This window comes from Tupaia chinensis, unplaced genomic scaffold, assembly GCF_000334495.1.
Source record: "Tupaia chinensis unplaced genomic scaffold, TupChi_1.0 Scaffold000709_2, whole genome shotgun sequence".
Lineage (NCBI taxonomy): Eukaryota > Metazoa > Chordata > Mammalia > Scandentia > Tupaiidae > Tupaia > Tupaia belangeri.
Window position 1 is genome coordinate 178132 of NW_006160233.1, and position 14895 is coordinate 193026.

The 14895-nt window shown below is 36.9% G+C and overlaps 1 protein-coding gene across 2 annotated transcripts in view; it reads left to right on the plus strand.

The window, feature by feature from the left end:
- The window catches only part of ZFP91 (ZFP91 zinc finger protein, atypical E3 ubiquitin ligase), a 43366-nt gene that overhangs the window by 18958 nt on the left and 9513 nt on the right, over positions 1-14895 (plus strand). For both annotated transcript variants that reach the window (XM_006160880.3, XM_027776741.1), the window contains 5 exons: positions 10354-10566; positions 10806-10842; positions 11985-12080; positions 12591-12725; positions 14698-14748. In XM_006160880.3, coding sequence (XP_006160942.3) covers positions 10354-10566; positions 10806-10842; positions 11985-12080; positions 12591-12725; positions 14698-14748 — 532 coding nt within the window. The remainder of the gene's footprint in view (positions 1-10353; positions 10567-10805; positions 10843-11984; positions 12081-12590; positions 12726-14697; positions 14749-14895) is intronic.

Sequence of the window (14895 nt, forward strand, 5' to 3'; positions counted from 1 at the left end):
AGTTATGGTACTACTTTGTTATTCCAATTGTTTTGCTCTAAATTTTTAGTATTCTGAAGTTCTGTGAAGGTTTTTTTATTTCTTTCTGACAGTGTTCTATTGAACATGATATGTCTGCTGAAATAAAAGAAGTATAAAAATATTACATAGTTATAGAAAACAGATTACAAAGATAATTAAAGGTATTAGCATACATATATACATAGATATAGTCTTGATTTTAAAAGGAGTAAGGTTGTAATGTGAAAATTATTTAATTTCTTTAAAAAATTTTTAAATCTCACAGTTTTTTTCCTGGTTTTTAATGATGCACAAAATTCATCCTTTTCTCTGGAATTATTATTTTTTCAAATGTTTTTCTAAAAAAACAAAGACACACAAACACATACATTAGCCTAGGCCTAGATAAGCTCAGGATCATCAACATCTATCTTCCACCTACACGTCTTGTCCTATCAGAAGGGTCGTGTTAAACAAAACAACAGGAGAGTAAATAAAGAGAAAATAATGTAATCAAGAGATGTAGTGAGCACAAAATGTATGACTCTGCTGCCTGCATAAGATGGCATACTGTTTTACGTGTTTTTTAATTTTCTTCTTTTTAAGGATTTTGCCATAGAGTGCGTGCTCTCGCCTGAGAAAAACAGGAAAATTGAGAGCTCTCACCCCCTAGCCCATGGGGGAATGGCCAGACTCCAAGGATTTGGGGCACATAGACACATACTGTGATTTTTAAATTCCAGGTCCAGGACTCGAACCATGGTCAGCTATTTGGGAGTTCAGCACCATAACTATCATGCCACCTAGCTTATTATGTGTTTTTATCATGAAAGTTTGCTTAATTTTATCAAGTATTAGGTTATCAGGAAAGTCATGCACTTTGCATAGAAAAAACAGAAAAAAAAAATCATGATTTTCCTGACAACCCAATTTTTTTGTATCATTTAAAATGATTTTTAGTTTTGTCTTTTTTTTTCTTCTTTATTAATGTGGATATATTATATTTTTGTACATTGAGCTACCCTCATAATCTTGGAAATGTCCCACTTGATCATGTTTAATTCTCTAAATATGCTTTTAAAAATTCATTTTGTAAAAGATTTCATTTAGAGTTTTTTTTGTTTCTGTCTTTGGTATCAGAATAATGCCAGCCTTATAGAATAAGTTGAGAATGGTTCTAACTTCTACTTTCTAGAAGAGTTTGAGAAACATTGCAGTTAATTTTATCCCTAAAATGACAGATAGTATTGAACCTTATGTATATACAAGTGTACATCAAAAAAAAAAAAAAAAGTTGGAAAATGGAATTAAATTACAAGTTTATTTTGTTTCCAAACAATTTTTTGAAATCCCATACATCATTTTTTTCATAACATGTCTTCCCTGAACTTTTGACGATTTCCCTCATGTAGTCATATACTACATAACAATGTTTCGGTCAATTGCAAACATGTATTAGATGTTACCATAAGATTGTAGTAGGCTGTACTCTCTAGGTTTGTATAAGTGCACTCTATGATGTTTATCTAAAGATTAAATTGCCTAGCAATACATTTCAAAACATACCCTCATTGTTAAGTGATACATACCTTAATGTTTTTTTTTTTTTCTGTACACACATACGGTAAAGTTTAAATTATAAATTAGGCAAAGTAAGAGATTAACAACAATAATAATAAAATAATACAAGTGTAAAAATACATGGTAATAAGTTAGATTCTCTCTAAAATATGTTATTGTGCTTTACTTTGTTTTGGACCGTAGTTGACTGTGGGTTGCTTAAACTGTGGAAAGCAAAACCACAGATAAGGAGACACTGCAGTAGTACTCTCTCCTGTGACAAATTTCTATATGTGTCAAGTTTAATTCTTAATGTTCCTCCAATTCTATACTTTTCCTTATGGAACTTCTGACTAGTTAATCTGTCTATTGAAGTCTCCAACTATCATTTTAGTATTATATATTTCAATTCTGATCTTTAATTTCATATATTTTGGGCCCCTGGATGTTTATAATTATTTATTTTCTAGATTGATTAATTCTCTTATCTACATAGTTCTTCTTTGTGCCTTACCACAGTTTTTGAATTGAAATGTATTTTATGTGTTATTAGTAGAGCCTATGAGTTGAATAACTCTAGCCAAAAGATGTTGCTGTTCTAACTTGGGTACCTATGAATATAACAGTATTTGGAAATAGGGCCTTTGTAGATAAATAGGGTTTTGGTGGTGGAGGTTATAATAGCAGTACTTAGGAAACTAACAAATTTTGTTTGGAACAGGAATATAACAGAATACCTAAATATGTGAATGTAGATTTGAGATTGGATAATAAATACCTGCTGGAAGTATTCTGAGTACTTGATTGAATACACAGCAGCTTTTGAAAAGACAGTAGACAGAAATATGAGTGTTAAAGGCAGTCTAGGGAGGCCTTAGAAGGATATCAGGGACATTTTACTGGCCCATGGAGAAATGGTTATCCTGTTAAAAAGTTGCAATGAGGTTGGCTGAATTATGTTCTCCCAAGAGAGAAAGTAGAATTTATAAGTGATGAACTCAGATGTTTAGCTAAGATTTTTAAGCACAATGTAGAAGGTGTAGCCTCTTTTCTCCTTACTGCTTGTACTATTGTAAAATATAAGAGGAGAAAGATATATTAAGGAGTGAAGTATTTAGCAGAAAGGAACCAGCAGTTAATAATTTGGAAAAATTTTCAGTCTATCCAAATAACATGCTGGTAACAGAACCAAAGGTATAACTGGGTACCTGTTTCCTAAAGGGTTAAGGTGTAACATGTGGATCCAGTCAACCACATCTCACAGTTCTGGGATAGAGATAGAATTATTTGGGAAAGTCTGTGAGAGGACCCTTTGTTTGGCTTAAACCCCAAGAAATGCCTGAACCTGACAATCATTCTGAAAATTGTGTACCAATATAAAGATTGGCAGACTGGACCAAAAGGATCAGAGGTAGAATGAAATGGAAGTGGAATGGCTTTAAAGGTAGTGGAGCCACCAGTGTAGAAGCCTTATTGTAACAAAAAACCTCTTGAGACCAGATGGCTGTGCTATTGCCCAAGTGGGCCCAGAGTACAAAGCATTAATTCACAGAGGTTTATTCTTAGACTTTCAAGTCTAATGGGATGTATGTAGTAGGTTTTGGACTTAATGGGGACTGGTTGCCTCTTTTCCACTCCCAGTTCCTTCCTTTTAGTAGTGAAACATCTATCTTTTTCTCATCATTGTCATTTGGAAGCAGATAACTTGTTATCTGGCTTCATAGCTCCACAGGTGAAATTTTGCTCCAGAATGAACTCTACGTAAATGTCACTCATAACTGATTGAAATTATTTAACTGATGAGATTAGAGACTTTTTAAAGTTAATGATACTTAGTTACAGTTTTGAATTTAGAGGTAATGATGGAAGGGTTAAATCTGGGTGGCGATGGGATTGTGTGAATGTATTTTGACCACTGGAAGAAAATGACTTATAGTTGGCTAAAAGGTATGGGCTATTTTGTATTCAGTTTTGTCCTCAAAAAATATATGTTGTAGTCCTAGCATTTTAGTACCTACCTATGTATGTGACCTTATTAGAAATAGGGTCTTTACGAATATGATCAAGTTTAGACAGGGTTATACTGAATTAGGGTGGGCCGTAATCTATTTTTACTGATATCATTATAAGAAGAAAAGCAGGACCAGCAGGTAGTGTGGTGGTTGAGGAGCTGGAATCCCACATGGCTGGTGATTGAGGACATGGACTCCCACATGGAGGTTCAAGTCCCAGACCTGGCAGCTTGCTTTCTCTCTTTTCCTTTCTCTGTCTGTTGGTCTCTGGTGAGCACAAATTAAAAATAATAATAAGTAATTCTTAAAGAGCCAGAAGCATACACGTGGAGGGAAAAATACCCTGTGATGATGCAGATAGAATTAAAGTTAGTAGGTTGTTTTTTGTTTGTTTGTTTGTTTGTTTGTTTTGAGACGTTTTCGCTATAGGGCGCGTGCGCTCACCAGACAGAGACAGGGAGACAGAAAGCGAGAAATCACCCCTCGGGGGGATGGTCACGCCGCAATCCCTTCTCCATTCTCCTCTCGGGATCTTGGGTACGCACGCACACGCTCCTGGCGTGAGTTTCAAGCCACCGGGTCCGGGACGCGAACCACGGTTGACTACGTGGGAGTCCAGCGACATAGCCATTACACTAACTGCTGGTCCCTAAAGTTAGTAGTTGAAAGCCAAGGAGCGTCAGGGACTGCTGGCCACCACCAAAGCTAGGCAAAGATGAGTGATTCCATCCAGGTTCTCAAAAGGAACATGGGTGTGATTTTTGGACTTAAACACTTCAGAACTATGAGAGAATAATTTTTTATTTGCTTGTTATTTGCTTGGGGCATGTGTGCTTACCAGTAAAAGTGAGAAATCACAACCCCCTTCCCCCAAAGGGTATGGCACACTGCAGTCCCTTCTCCGTTCTCCTCTCAGGATTTTGGGCATGCATACACCAGGCATGATTTTCAAGCTGCTGAGTCCAGGAATCGAACAGTCAACCATTTGGGATCCAACTGCCCAACTTCCATTCAACCTGCTGGCCCAAATTTCTGTTGTTTTAAATCATCCCAGTTCGTTGTAAGTTGGTAACCTGGGAAAATAATAACCATTTTGACTCTATCATTAGTTTAAATTAATGCCACTTCAGATGCAGTAGTAAACAAAGTTTCTGCTCTGTACTATTCTTTAATATTGTTATTTATCACCAATTGTGTCTCTTTATGGTGTGTGTCCATTAACAAATTTTTAAGTACTGTTTCATAATTTATTACTTGAATTGCTGTAACATTTTTGGGGGGTATGTCTTCTAATGTCACTCATTTTTCTGGGGATACCTTGATTTTTGTCTCTCTCTCTCTCTCTCTCTCTTTTTTTTTTTTTTTTTAAAGAGTTTTGCTATAGGGCATCTGTGCTCAACAGAGAGGGAAAGTGAGAAATCATTTCCTCCCAGGGAGACAGCCATGTCATAATCTCTTAACCTCCATTCTCTTCTTGGGATTTTGAGCACACATGCACACCCACCTGATATGTTTTTTCAAGCCACCAAGTCTGGGACTCAAATCTTAGAGTTGACCATTTGGAATCTAGCATCTTAACCACCTTCTGGCCCAATTTTGCCTTCCTTTTTTAAAAGATGGTTTTTGCTTTAGTTTTTTCTTTCATCACTTTAAATGCCATTCCCATTACCTTCTGACTTCCACGGTTTCTGGTGAGAAATAGACTGTTAATCTTGTTGATCATCATCCTGTGTACCCTGTAAGTCACTTCTTGATATTTTAAAATTCTATTTCTTTGACATCTCACTGTTTGATTATAATAGGTCTTGATGAGGATCTTTTTATTTACACTACTTAGAGCTTCCTGTTTGTATAGATTCATAACTTTCATTAAAGTCAGGAAATTTTCCTCCAGCATTTTGCCAAAAATATTCTTTCTACCTGTTTTCCTATTTCTTTGGGCTCTTATTTTGCATTTGTTGGTTTGCTACTTGTGGTCCAACAGGTCTCGTGGACTCTATTTATTTTTCTTTATAGTTTTCTTTTTATTCTTCAGACTGAATAATCTCATTTAACCTGTCATAAAGTTCTTAGTCTTTGTTTTTTTCTGAAATCTATTGAATGAAATTCTGTAGTTAATTTCTTATTTTAATTGTACTTTCAAGCCCCAGAATCTTCTTTTTTGGTTCTTTTTTGAAATTTTTTATCTTGTTATTGATAATCTATTGAAGCTTTATTGTGATTTCCTTTAGTTCTTTGTCAGTGGTGTTCTTTAGTTCTTTTGAGTATATTTTTAAAGACGATATTCTTAGGTCTGTATAGTCACTAAAGGCTTTTTTTTAGCTTCCATTCAAGTGATTTGGCAGATTGTCTTCAATAGCATTTTTAACTCACCTTTTTCTTGATCTGGCACCCACTTGGCTGTTGTAACTATCTTACAGAGAATTTACAAAGTTGATTCTGAGAGTTTTTGTTTATGGTGTATGTGCAAATATTCTTGTGGAAGAACCTTTTGCTTTTTATTGTCAGTCTCTGACAGTTTTTTGGGTTTTTTTTTTTTTTTTGCTATAGGGTGTTCGCACTCATCAGACAGAAAGTGAGAAATCACCCCCCGGGGGGATCGCCACACTGCAGTCCCTTCTCTTCCATTCTTCTCTTGGGATCTTGGGTACACATACACATGAACCCGGCATGAGTTTAAGCCACCGAGTCTGGAATTTGAACCGCAGTAGACTACATGGGAGTCCAGCGACATAGCCATTACGCCAACTGCTGGTCCCAGCATTTATCTTTTTTAAGAATTTTGGGGGATAGGTATGGTACTTGATAAGATAGGCTATTCATTATATATTTTTCATAAAGCTAAGTTATTATCAGGTTGGCATTTTTTATCCAGTGTATATAGTCTACAGTATGAAAAAGTATGAGCATACAGTTCTTTTATCATGAAGAAGAAAACAGCTTTTATTGATAATTGGGAGGTTATAGGGTGGGTTCATAGTTCAACTTGATGAAGTTGAGTTGAGGAAAAGGAAGGTTTTTTTCTGTACATTATTCAGTATTGTAATACTTTACAAAAGGTATTGTTAGATTGTTCTCTCTGAAAAAATTGTTTCTGAAAGTAGTCATAAAGTCCAACCACAGGGTCATGTGGTAAGTTGCTGTAACCCTAACCACATGGGAGACCTGGCTTCAATTCCCAGCCCACCCTAAAAAGCGGGACATGTTGATGTCCACCTGTAATCTCAGTGATGCAGGGGAGCCAAAGCAGAAAGATTGCACACTTAAGGATGGCTTGGGTAGCATAACATTGCCCTGTCTTAAAAAAAAAAAAAAAAACACAAAAGAATTCCCAGTTTGAAAGGCTATGTCAAGAGGATCACAACTTAGCAAAACTGCATTTAAAAAGAAAAAGAAAAAATTATTTTATTTAACTTCATTTATTTTTTACTTTTATTTATTTATTTTTATTTGACCAGAAAGGGTCAGAGAAAAAATGAGACAGCAAGCTGCCAGATCCAGGACTCAAACCATGATCAGCTATGTGGGAGTCCAGCGCCTTTAACCACTGTACCACCTGCCAGTTCCGAAATTCCATCTTAAAAACAAAAACAAAAAAGTAGTCATGACCTAGATGTAAAAGTCCTTGATTGTTATCTTAACACATTATTTCTAGATCTAGGTCAGCTTATCTAACTTTGTAATCTTGGACATATTATGTTTCTTCATCTTTATGATTACTTTAAAGGTAAAACGCTCAGCTTGTACTAGGACTATTACTTCAGTAGCTCAGAAAGAAGGGTGAAAAAGACAAAAATGAGTAGGAAGGCTAACTGAAAAGAAAAACAACCAATTGAATAATTATGTCAGTTGAGTAGGATGTTCCCACTGCTATTCATTTCAAACTAATTTCATTTTGCTACTTCAGTATATGTCTATTAAACTTTCAAGCAGTTCAAGCTAACATACCTCCTGATGACAGTCTTGCTTGATAATTAGTTTTTAGACATTTAATAAATATTAAACATGGGCTGGTTAATGATGTGTTTAAGGCAGCTGGGTCATACATGGCTAACTGCTGGGTTCAAGCCTGGAAGCCAGCTGCTTAAAACATGCCAGGTACATGTATGTGCCCAAAAACCCAAAAGGAATCATGGAAGAGAAGGGATTACACATTAGTCTTCTATAGTGGCTGCCTTCTCTCTCTCTCCCTCCTTCCCTCTCCCCTCCAGCAAACACACATGCTATCACTTTTTAAAAGTATTAAGCAGAAATGGTACTAATCTTGTGTATGTTATTTTGTGTCCCTTTTTTTATGTTTAACGGTATTTTTGCCAATCATTCCATGTCATTCTTTACAAGTTCTTCTATATGATATTTCATCATAGTAACATACCATTGTTTGTTTAAATGTTTTCTCTGTGATGGAGAATTTGGTTGTTTCTTTGCTATTACATGTACAGTACACTTCTATGTGCCAGTTTATTTTCCTAGAATATATAGTTAGAGGTTAAATTGCTGGGCATAGTTTTGGACCTTTCCTGGAAGTAAACAACATTTATCACTTGTGTATCCTTCCAGAAATATTATCACATATACATTTTACACACACCTGTATAATTTATAAAACCAATCCTCTCTAAATATGAAATTTCTAATAGCTGAATTTCACATGTAAATGTACATTTTGTTATGAAGTTTTATGTCACTTAAGGACAGGAATACATTCTTTTTTTTTTTTTGGAGAGGTTTTTGCTATAGGGCGCGTGTGCTCGCCAGACAGACAGAGAGACATAGAAACAGAAAGCGAGAAATCACCTCCCAGGGGGGATGGTCACGCCGCAATCCCTTCTCCTCCATTCTCCTCTCGGGATCTTGGGCACGCACGCACACGCGCCCGGCGTGAGTTTTAAGCCACTGGGTCCAGCGCGCGAACCGCAGTCGACTACGTGGGAGTCCAGCGACATAGCCATTACGCTAACTGCTGGTTCCCTGGACAGGAATACATTCTTTTTTTTTTGGAGAGGTTTTTGCTATAGGGTACGTGCGCTCGCCAAACAGAGACAGAGAGACAGAAATCGAGAAATCACCCCCCAGAGGGAATGGCCATGCCGCAATCCCTTCTCCTCCATTCTCCTCTCGGGATCTTGGGCACACATGCACACGCGCCCGGCGTGAGTTTTAAGCCACCGGGTCCGGGATGTGAACCGCGGTCGACTACGTGGGAGTCCAGCGACGTGGCCATTACACTAACTGCTGGTTCCCCAGGACAGGAATACATTCTGAAAACTATTTTTAGGCACTTTCATCGTTGTGAACATCATGTAGTATACTTGCATAAACCTAGATGGTATAGCTCGCTGCATGTCTATGCCTATTATAATCTACTGTCGTGTGGTGCATGACCGTTTGTCAAATTGTCCTCCATAGAGGTTTTGCTAAGCAGTGCCTATTTTTCTGCACCCTGACCAATACAGTGTGTTGTCTGTCAAAAGTTTGGATTATTGCCTGTGTGAAAAGTGAAAACTACTATCATCTTCACTTGGTTCTGTATTATAGGTAGATTGACCTGTTCATATGTATGAAAGCCATGATTTTACTGAGATGCTATTTGGAGGCATTAGACTTTGCTTGTGGTTAATTTTGTCATGTATAAAGTTGTTTTCATGTTTACATAGTCAAGTGTATTGGTCTTATCACTGAAATGTCATGTTATTTCTATAAATGTCTTTCCCATTCTGAGATTATTGAAAGAACCTAACATGGTCAAAATGGGTTCGTGAATCATAAGTTACAGATAAAAGTCATAAGCTCTTCCTGGTATATGAACCAATTTTTAATGTTAACTTTTTATTATTTATTGCTCAGGAGATGATGACCTCCCTCACTTGATTCACGTTTAGAATGTGAGGAAATATGTGTGACAGTAACACATTGTTGTATGTGCCTGATTGCAGTGTCTCATTAAGATACCTGAAACAGAACACTGGATTTGGTCTTTGTCATGACATCACCCTATGGATTAATTCAAATTCATGGTGTAGTTCTAAGTAAAACTATTGATTAGAGTTAAAGGAAGGCATTTCTGTTGCAGAATTTCTCTTTAGCAATTGATTGTATACATCATTGTTTGGTTGTTAGGACATCTAGACCCATAGTTCTTTCTTTTTGATGCTTCTGTAGTTCTGGTCCTCTTTCTAGGACTGCCTAATTAATTACATTCTTTTAACTTTGAACTGAGGGTTAGAATTTTTCGAATTGAATTACTTAGGTATGTTTTACATATTTTAGTAATGCATTTTTTAGTAGATAAGGCATTAATAAAATTACTACTGGGGCTAGAAGGATGGCATGGAGATTAGGACAGCAGGATCCCACATGGCCCACTGTGTGGTTTGAGTCCTGGCCCTGGTAACTTGAAAAACACACATGCACACATGCCCAAAATCCCAAAAGGAAAATGGAGGAGAAGGAATAGTGGCATGGCCATCCCCCCTGGGGGAGCTTTCTCATTTTTTCTCCTTCTCTCTTTGGCTCTGGTGAGGAGCACACATGCCCTAGAGTGAAAGAGAGAAGTAGAGAGAGAGAGAGAATTACTACTTTGCAACTTAAAATATTTTCTTCAGAGTGATAATACTAAAGTTAAGTTTTATATAATTTTCCTCTCATCTTCTTGTTTATATTATTTCTGTAAAAACTTAACGTTTCTTTTAATTTATACTCTTCAGTGACTATTTAGAACAGTTGTATAGGATGGTTATTGAATAATTGTAAACTTAAAAGAATGTCTATTTTCACCTAGATCCCAAAGAAGAGAAAGAGGAAGAAGAGGATTCTGCCCTCCCTCAGGAAGTTTCTGTTGCTGCAACTAGACCTAACCGGGGCTGGCGCAGCAGTAGCAGGTCATCTCTCTCTCGCCATCGTGACACAGAGAACACCCGAAGCTCTCGGTCCAAGACTGGTTCATTGCAGCTCATCTGCAAATCAGAACCAAATACAGATCAGCTTGATTATGGTACAGTGCATTTGCAGTATGATGACTTAATAACCCAGTTGCTGATTGAACATGGCCTAAATAAGCTTAACTTTCAGATACAGGTTTCGTGATATAGGGTGGATTTCTTTTGGACAATTTGCAAACATTCTTCATTTGTATAATTACCCACTGTAGTAATTTGGTTTGAATTCTTGGCTGCAGAGAGAAAATATCCTAGATTTGCATAAGTAAAGTTTTGTTTTGGCTCTATTTTTCAGATGTTGCAGATGAGCATCAGTCTGCAGGTGGCATTAGGTAAAAACATCATTTTCACATTTAAACTTTGGGGGACATAGAATATAATCACATTAAATGATTTCGAAGTTTTCTGTTTGGAAGGTTTTGAGCTATAAAAGAAATTAGCAGGACCAGCATTTAGCGTAATGGCTATGTCACTGGACTCCCACGTAGTCGACCACGGGTCGCATCTCGAACCCGGTGGCTTAAAACTCAATGCTGGGCGTGTGTGCTTGTGTGCCCTAGATCCCGAGAGGAGAATGGAGGAGAAGGGATTGCAGCGTGGCCATCCCCCCTGGGGGGTGATTTCTTGCTTTCTGTCTCCCTGTCTCTGTCTGGCAAGCACACGCGCCCTATAGCAAAAACCTCTCCAAAAAAAAGAGAGAAAAAAATAAATTAGCTTCAGTTTTGATATTTAGATTCTACTTTGATCTTGATTATTAACTATTAATATATAACCAGAAAATCATGTCTTGAGCACCTCCTGTGTTTGGGTTTATTCCATGATAGGCATTAATGTGAAATAGGGTGTTTTCACCAGGTTTTGGAAATTTTATTAGTGTCTTCTGTGGTAAGCTATGATTTTTGTCTGTTGATAGGCAGATTACTAAAAAGTCCACTGTTTTTAAATTTTTTATGCCATTTATTTACTTATTTATTAGAACTTTAAAACATTTAAATAAAATAATTAACTGCCAGAGGAGAGTGTATGCATTCACCATAGGAAAGAAGTAAGGGGGGGGATAGAGAGGGAGAGAGAGGAAGCACTCCCTAATGGAGTATAGTAAATCCAAATCCTCTTCTTCCATTTTTCCTTCTTAACAGGATTTTGGGCACACTGAGCCATTATGTTTTTCAAGCTGTTGGGCAGGATTCAAATCATGTGGAATCCAGTTCCAAATACAGAGCACTTATCTACTGCACTGTTGGGCTGGCCCACCCTATTTTTAGTTAATAAAATAATAGCATGTCTACGATTTATGTAAGTTTGGTTCCAATTGTTACTCCTTAGGGTAAAACAGCTAGATTGCAATCCAACTAGATCATAAAGATGAAATCCTAGATACTTTAATGTGAATTTTTGGCTACCTCTCAGTAATTTACTAAATAAAGTATGGTTAGATATCATTACAATTAGAATTTCTCATTTCTATTTTTAGTAGTGATGAAGAAGAAGAAGAAATGTTAATCAGTGAAGAGGAAATACCATTCAAAGATGACCCAAGAGATGAGACCTACAAACCCCACTTAGAAAGGCATGTCTCATTATACTCTAGATAAGTCAGTGAAACATAAATAGAAAAGCACTATTACATGCTCTTATTTTGTCTTTTTGCCAAACTAACTAGTATAGACATGACTTTAATTAAATAATTTTGTACTTGTTTTTCAAATTTAATGTTTTCATATCTCTTCCTTGCATATCTAGTTTTCTGTTTATGCAACTTTATTTTATAGAACTGTATTATCTTAAGGATCATAAAGATTGCCTGAATATTTAGGACTTGTCTCGTTTCTTTTTACAGTATAGTGAGATGTGAGTCTTAGCCATTTATAGCTTAGGGCATTCATCCCGTAGGCACCAGATATAGATATTTCATTATTTTGTGTGTGTGAGGAATGAATAGTGAGAGATGATATTCCCTTAACTGAGGGTTATGATTTTGTAATAAGCCGATAATAATCCCAAGTTTTAACTTGTTGCCATAGTCTTCGTTGTAAAAGTCTTGCAAGATACCAATGTTGAACTGCATTTGTGTTTTCAGGGAAACCCCAAAACCACGAAGAAAATCAGGGAAAGTAAAAGAGGAAAAAGAGAAGAAGGAAATTAAAGTGGAAGTGGAAGTAGAGGTGAAAGAAGAAGAGAATGAAATTAGGGAGGATGAGGAACCTCCTAGGAAGTAAGTAGGCAGTTACTACTAAAAATAGAAATCTAGGGAACCAGCAGTTAGCGTAATGGCTATGTCGCTGGACTCCCACGTAGTCGACCGCAGTTCGTGTCCTGGACCCGGTGGCTTAAAACTCACGCCGGGCGCGTGTGCGTGCGTGCCCAAGATCCCGAGAGGAGAATGGAGGAGAAGGGATTGCGGAGTGACCATCCCCCCTGGGGGGTGATTTCTCGCTTTCTGTCTCTATGTCTCTCTCTGTCTGTCTGGCGAGCGCACGCGCCCTACAGTGAAAATCTCTCAAAAAAAAAAAAAAATAGAAATCTAATCAGTTTTGAGACTGCTGGTAGAGAAATGGGTGGGAGAATGAAGAGGATTGTTGACATATTCCTACTAAAAGTACATGTTTTATGTACGTGTGAGTGTGTCTGTTTATACTATATATAAAAATGTGTTTGTTTATTTTAACTCACAATAATTTGTCCTCAGGCTGGCCCTATTGCCTTACCGTTAAGAGAGCTGGATCCCACATTGGCTACATGGCCAACTGCAGAATTGTAGTCCCTGCTCTGGGATTTTGAAAAACTTGGGATCGGGATTGGGAAGTTGTGCATACATGCCCAGAATCTTGACAGGATAGAGAAACAGAGGAGAAGGAATTGTGTCACTACCTCCCATCATAGGATTACCTTCTCCTTCTCCCTTGCTCCCTCTTTATCTCTCCGGCAAGTACACATAGTCTGGCAATATTTTTTTTTCTTGTGGGGTTTTCTTTTCTTTTCTTTTCTATTTATTTATTTGTTTGTTTGTTTGTTTGTTTATTTATTTAGAGAAAGATTTTTGCTGTAGGGCACGTGTGCTCACCAGAGAGATAGAGAGCAAGAAATCACCCTCCCAGGGAAGATGGTCACGCCATAATCCCTTCTCCTCCATTCTTAGGGATTTTGGGCACTCAGTGCCAAGCATGAGCATTAAGCTGCCGGGTCTAGGACTTGAACTACAATCGACTACGTGGGAATCCAGTGATGTAACCATTATGCCATATGCTGGTACCCTGAAAAGTTTAATTTTTAAAGCAGTATGTAAGTTCAAATGAACAGGGGTAAACTAACAGGTGTACAGAAGGAGCAAGTAAAAGTATGGAAAGTAATATATCCTCAAAGGAGAGGCAAGGCAAATAATATAGTAACATTAATCAGGTAAAGAAAACGTTTTCTAGTAACCATTTCCCATTGCAAAAATAATATTTTAAGTGGCTAGGCTTTTTGTTTCTGTTGCAAAGAGCATGTATTTTATATTCTTTAGAGTTTTTAGATGGGACCCTTTTACTATGCACTTTTTTTTTTTCTTTTCTCATAAAGAGAGAAATAGAGACGGAAAATGATAAATCACCTCCCAGGGGGATGGCCATACTGCAATCCCTTTTCAGTCTCCTCTTAAGATTTTGGGCATGCATACACATGTGCTTGGTGTGAATTTTAAGCCATCAAGTACAGGACTCAAACTGTAGTCGACTACGTGAAAGTCCAGCTATGTAACCATTATGCCATCTTCTGGTCTTCTTTTCTGCTTTTTAAAATTTAAGTGTTAGACTTTGTAACAACACTGAAATTTATCCTAATATTCCATATTTGTAAAAAGTATATATTTAATCTGTGATGCAAATTGATTTGAAATAAGGTACTATACCATAAAGTTTTGGCTTGATTTGCCAGATGTGTCTTGCAGATTCTGTGTTTTGTGTTATCCTTTGTGCGTGTCACCTTCTCTCTGGCCTTCAGTGTAGAAGAGTACTTCAGAATGTTCATGGAAATACGGAAGTAAGGTAGAAGTTTATTTTGGTGCAAAAAAGTTTTTAATTCCGTGCATAGTTGTATAATACGTATTTCCAGTAACTTTTTGAAGGTCCCGGTATGCTTTCAGCAACATTTTATTCTATAAACTTTAGTCTAAGATATGTGGATAATTATTCTGTCTTTAATTATAGGAGAGGAAGAAGACGAAAAGATGACAAAAGTCCACGTTTACCCAAGAGGAGGTGAGGAATTTATATTCCTACTATTTTGTATCATATTTCCAGTGCTAGGCACTTAACTCATACATTTCATAATAATACTTTAGGAATGGCTAATTAAAAATTTTACAAAAATTGTTTCAGTAATGTTAGTGATGCACAAATGCTTTG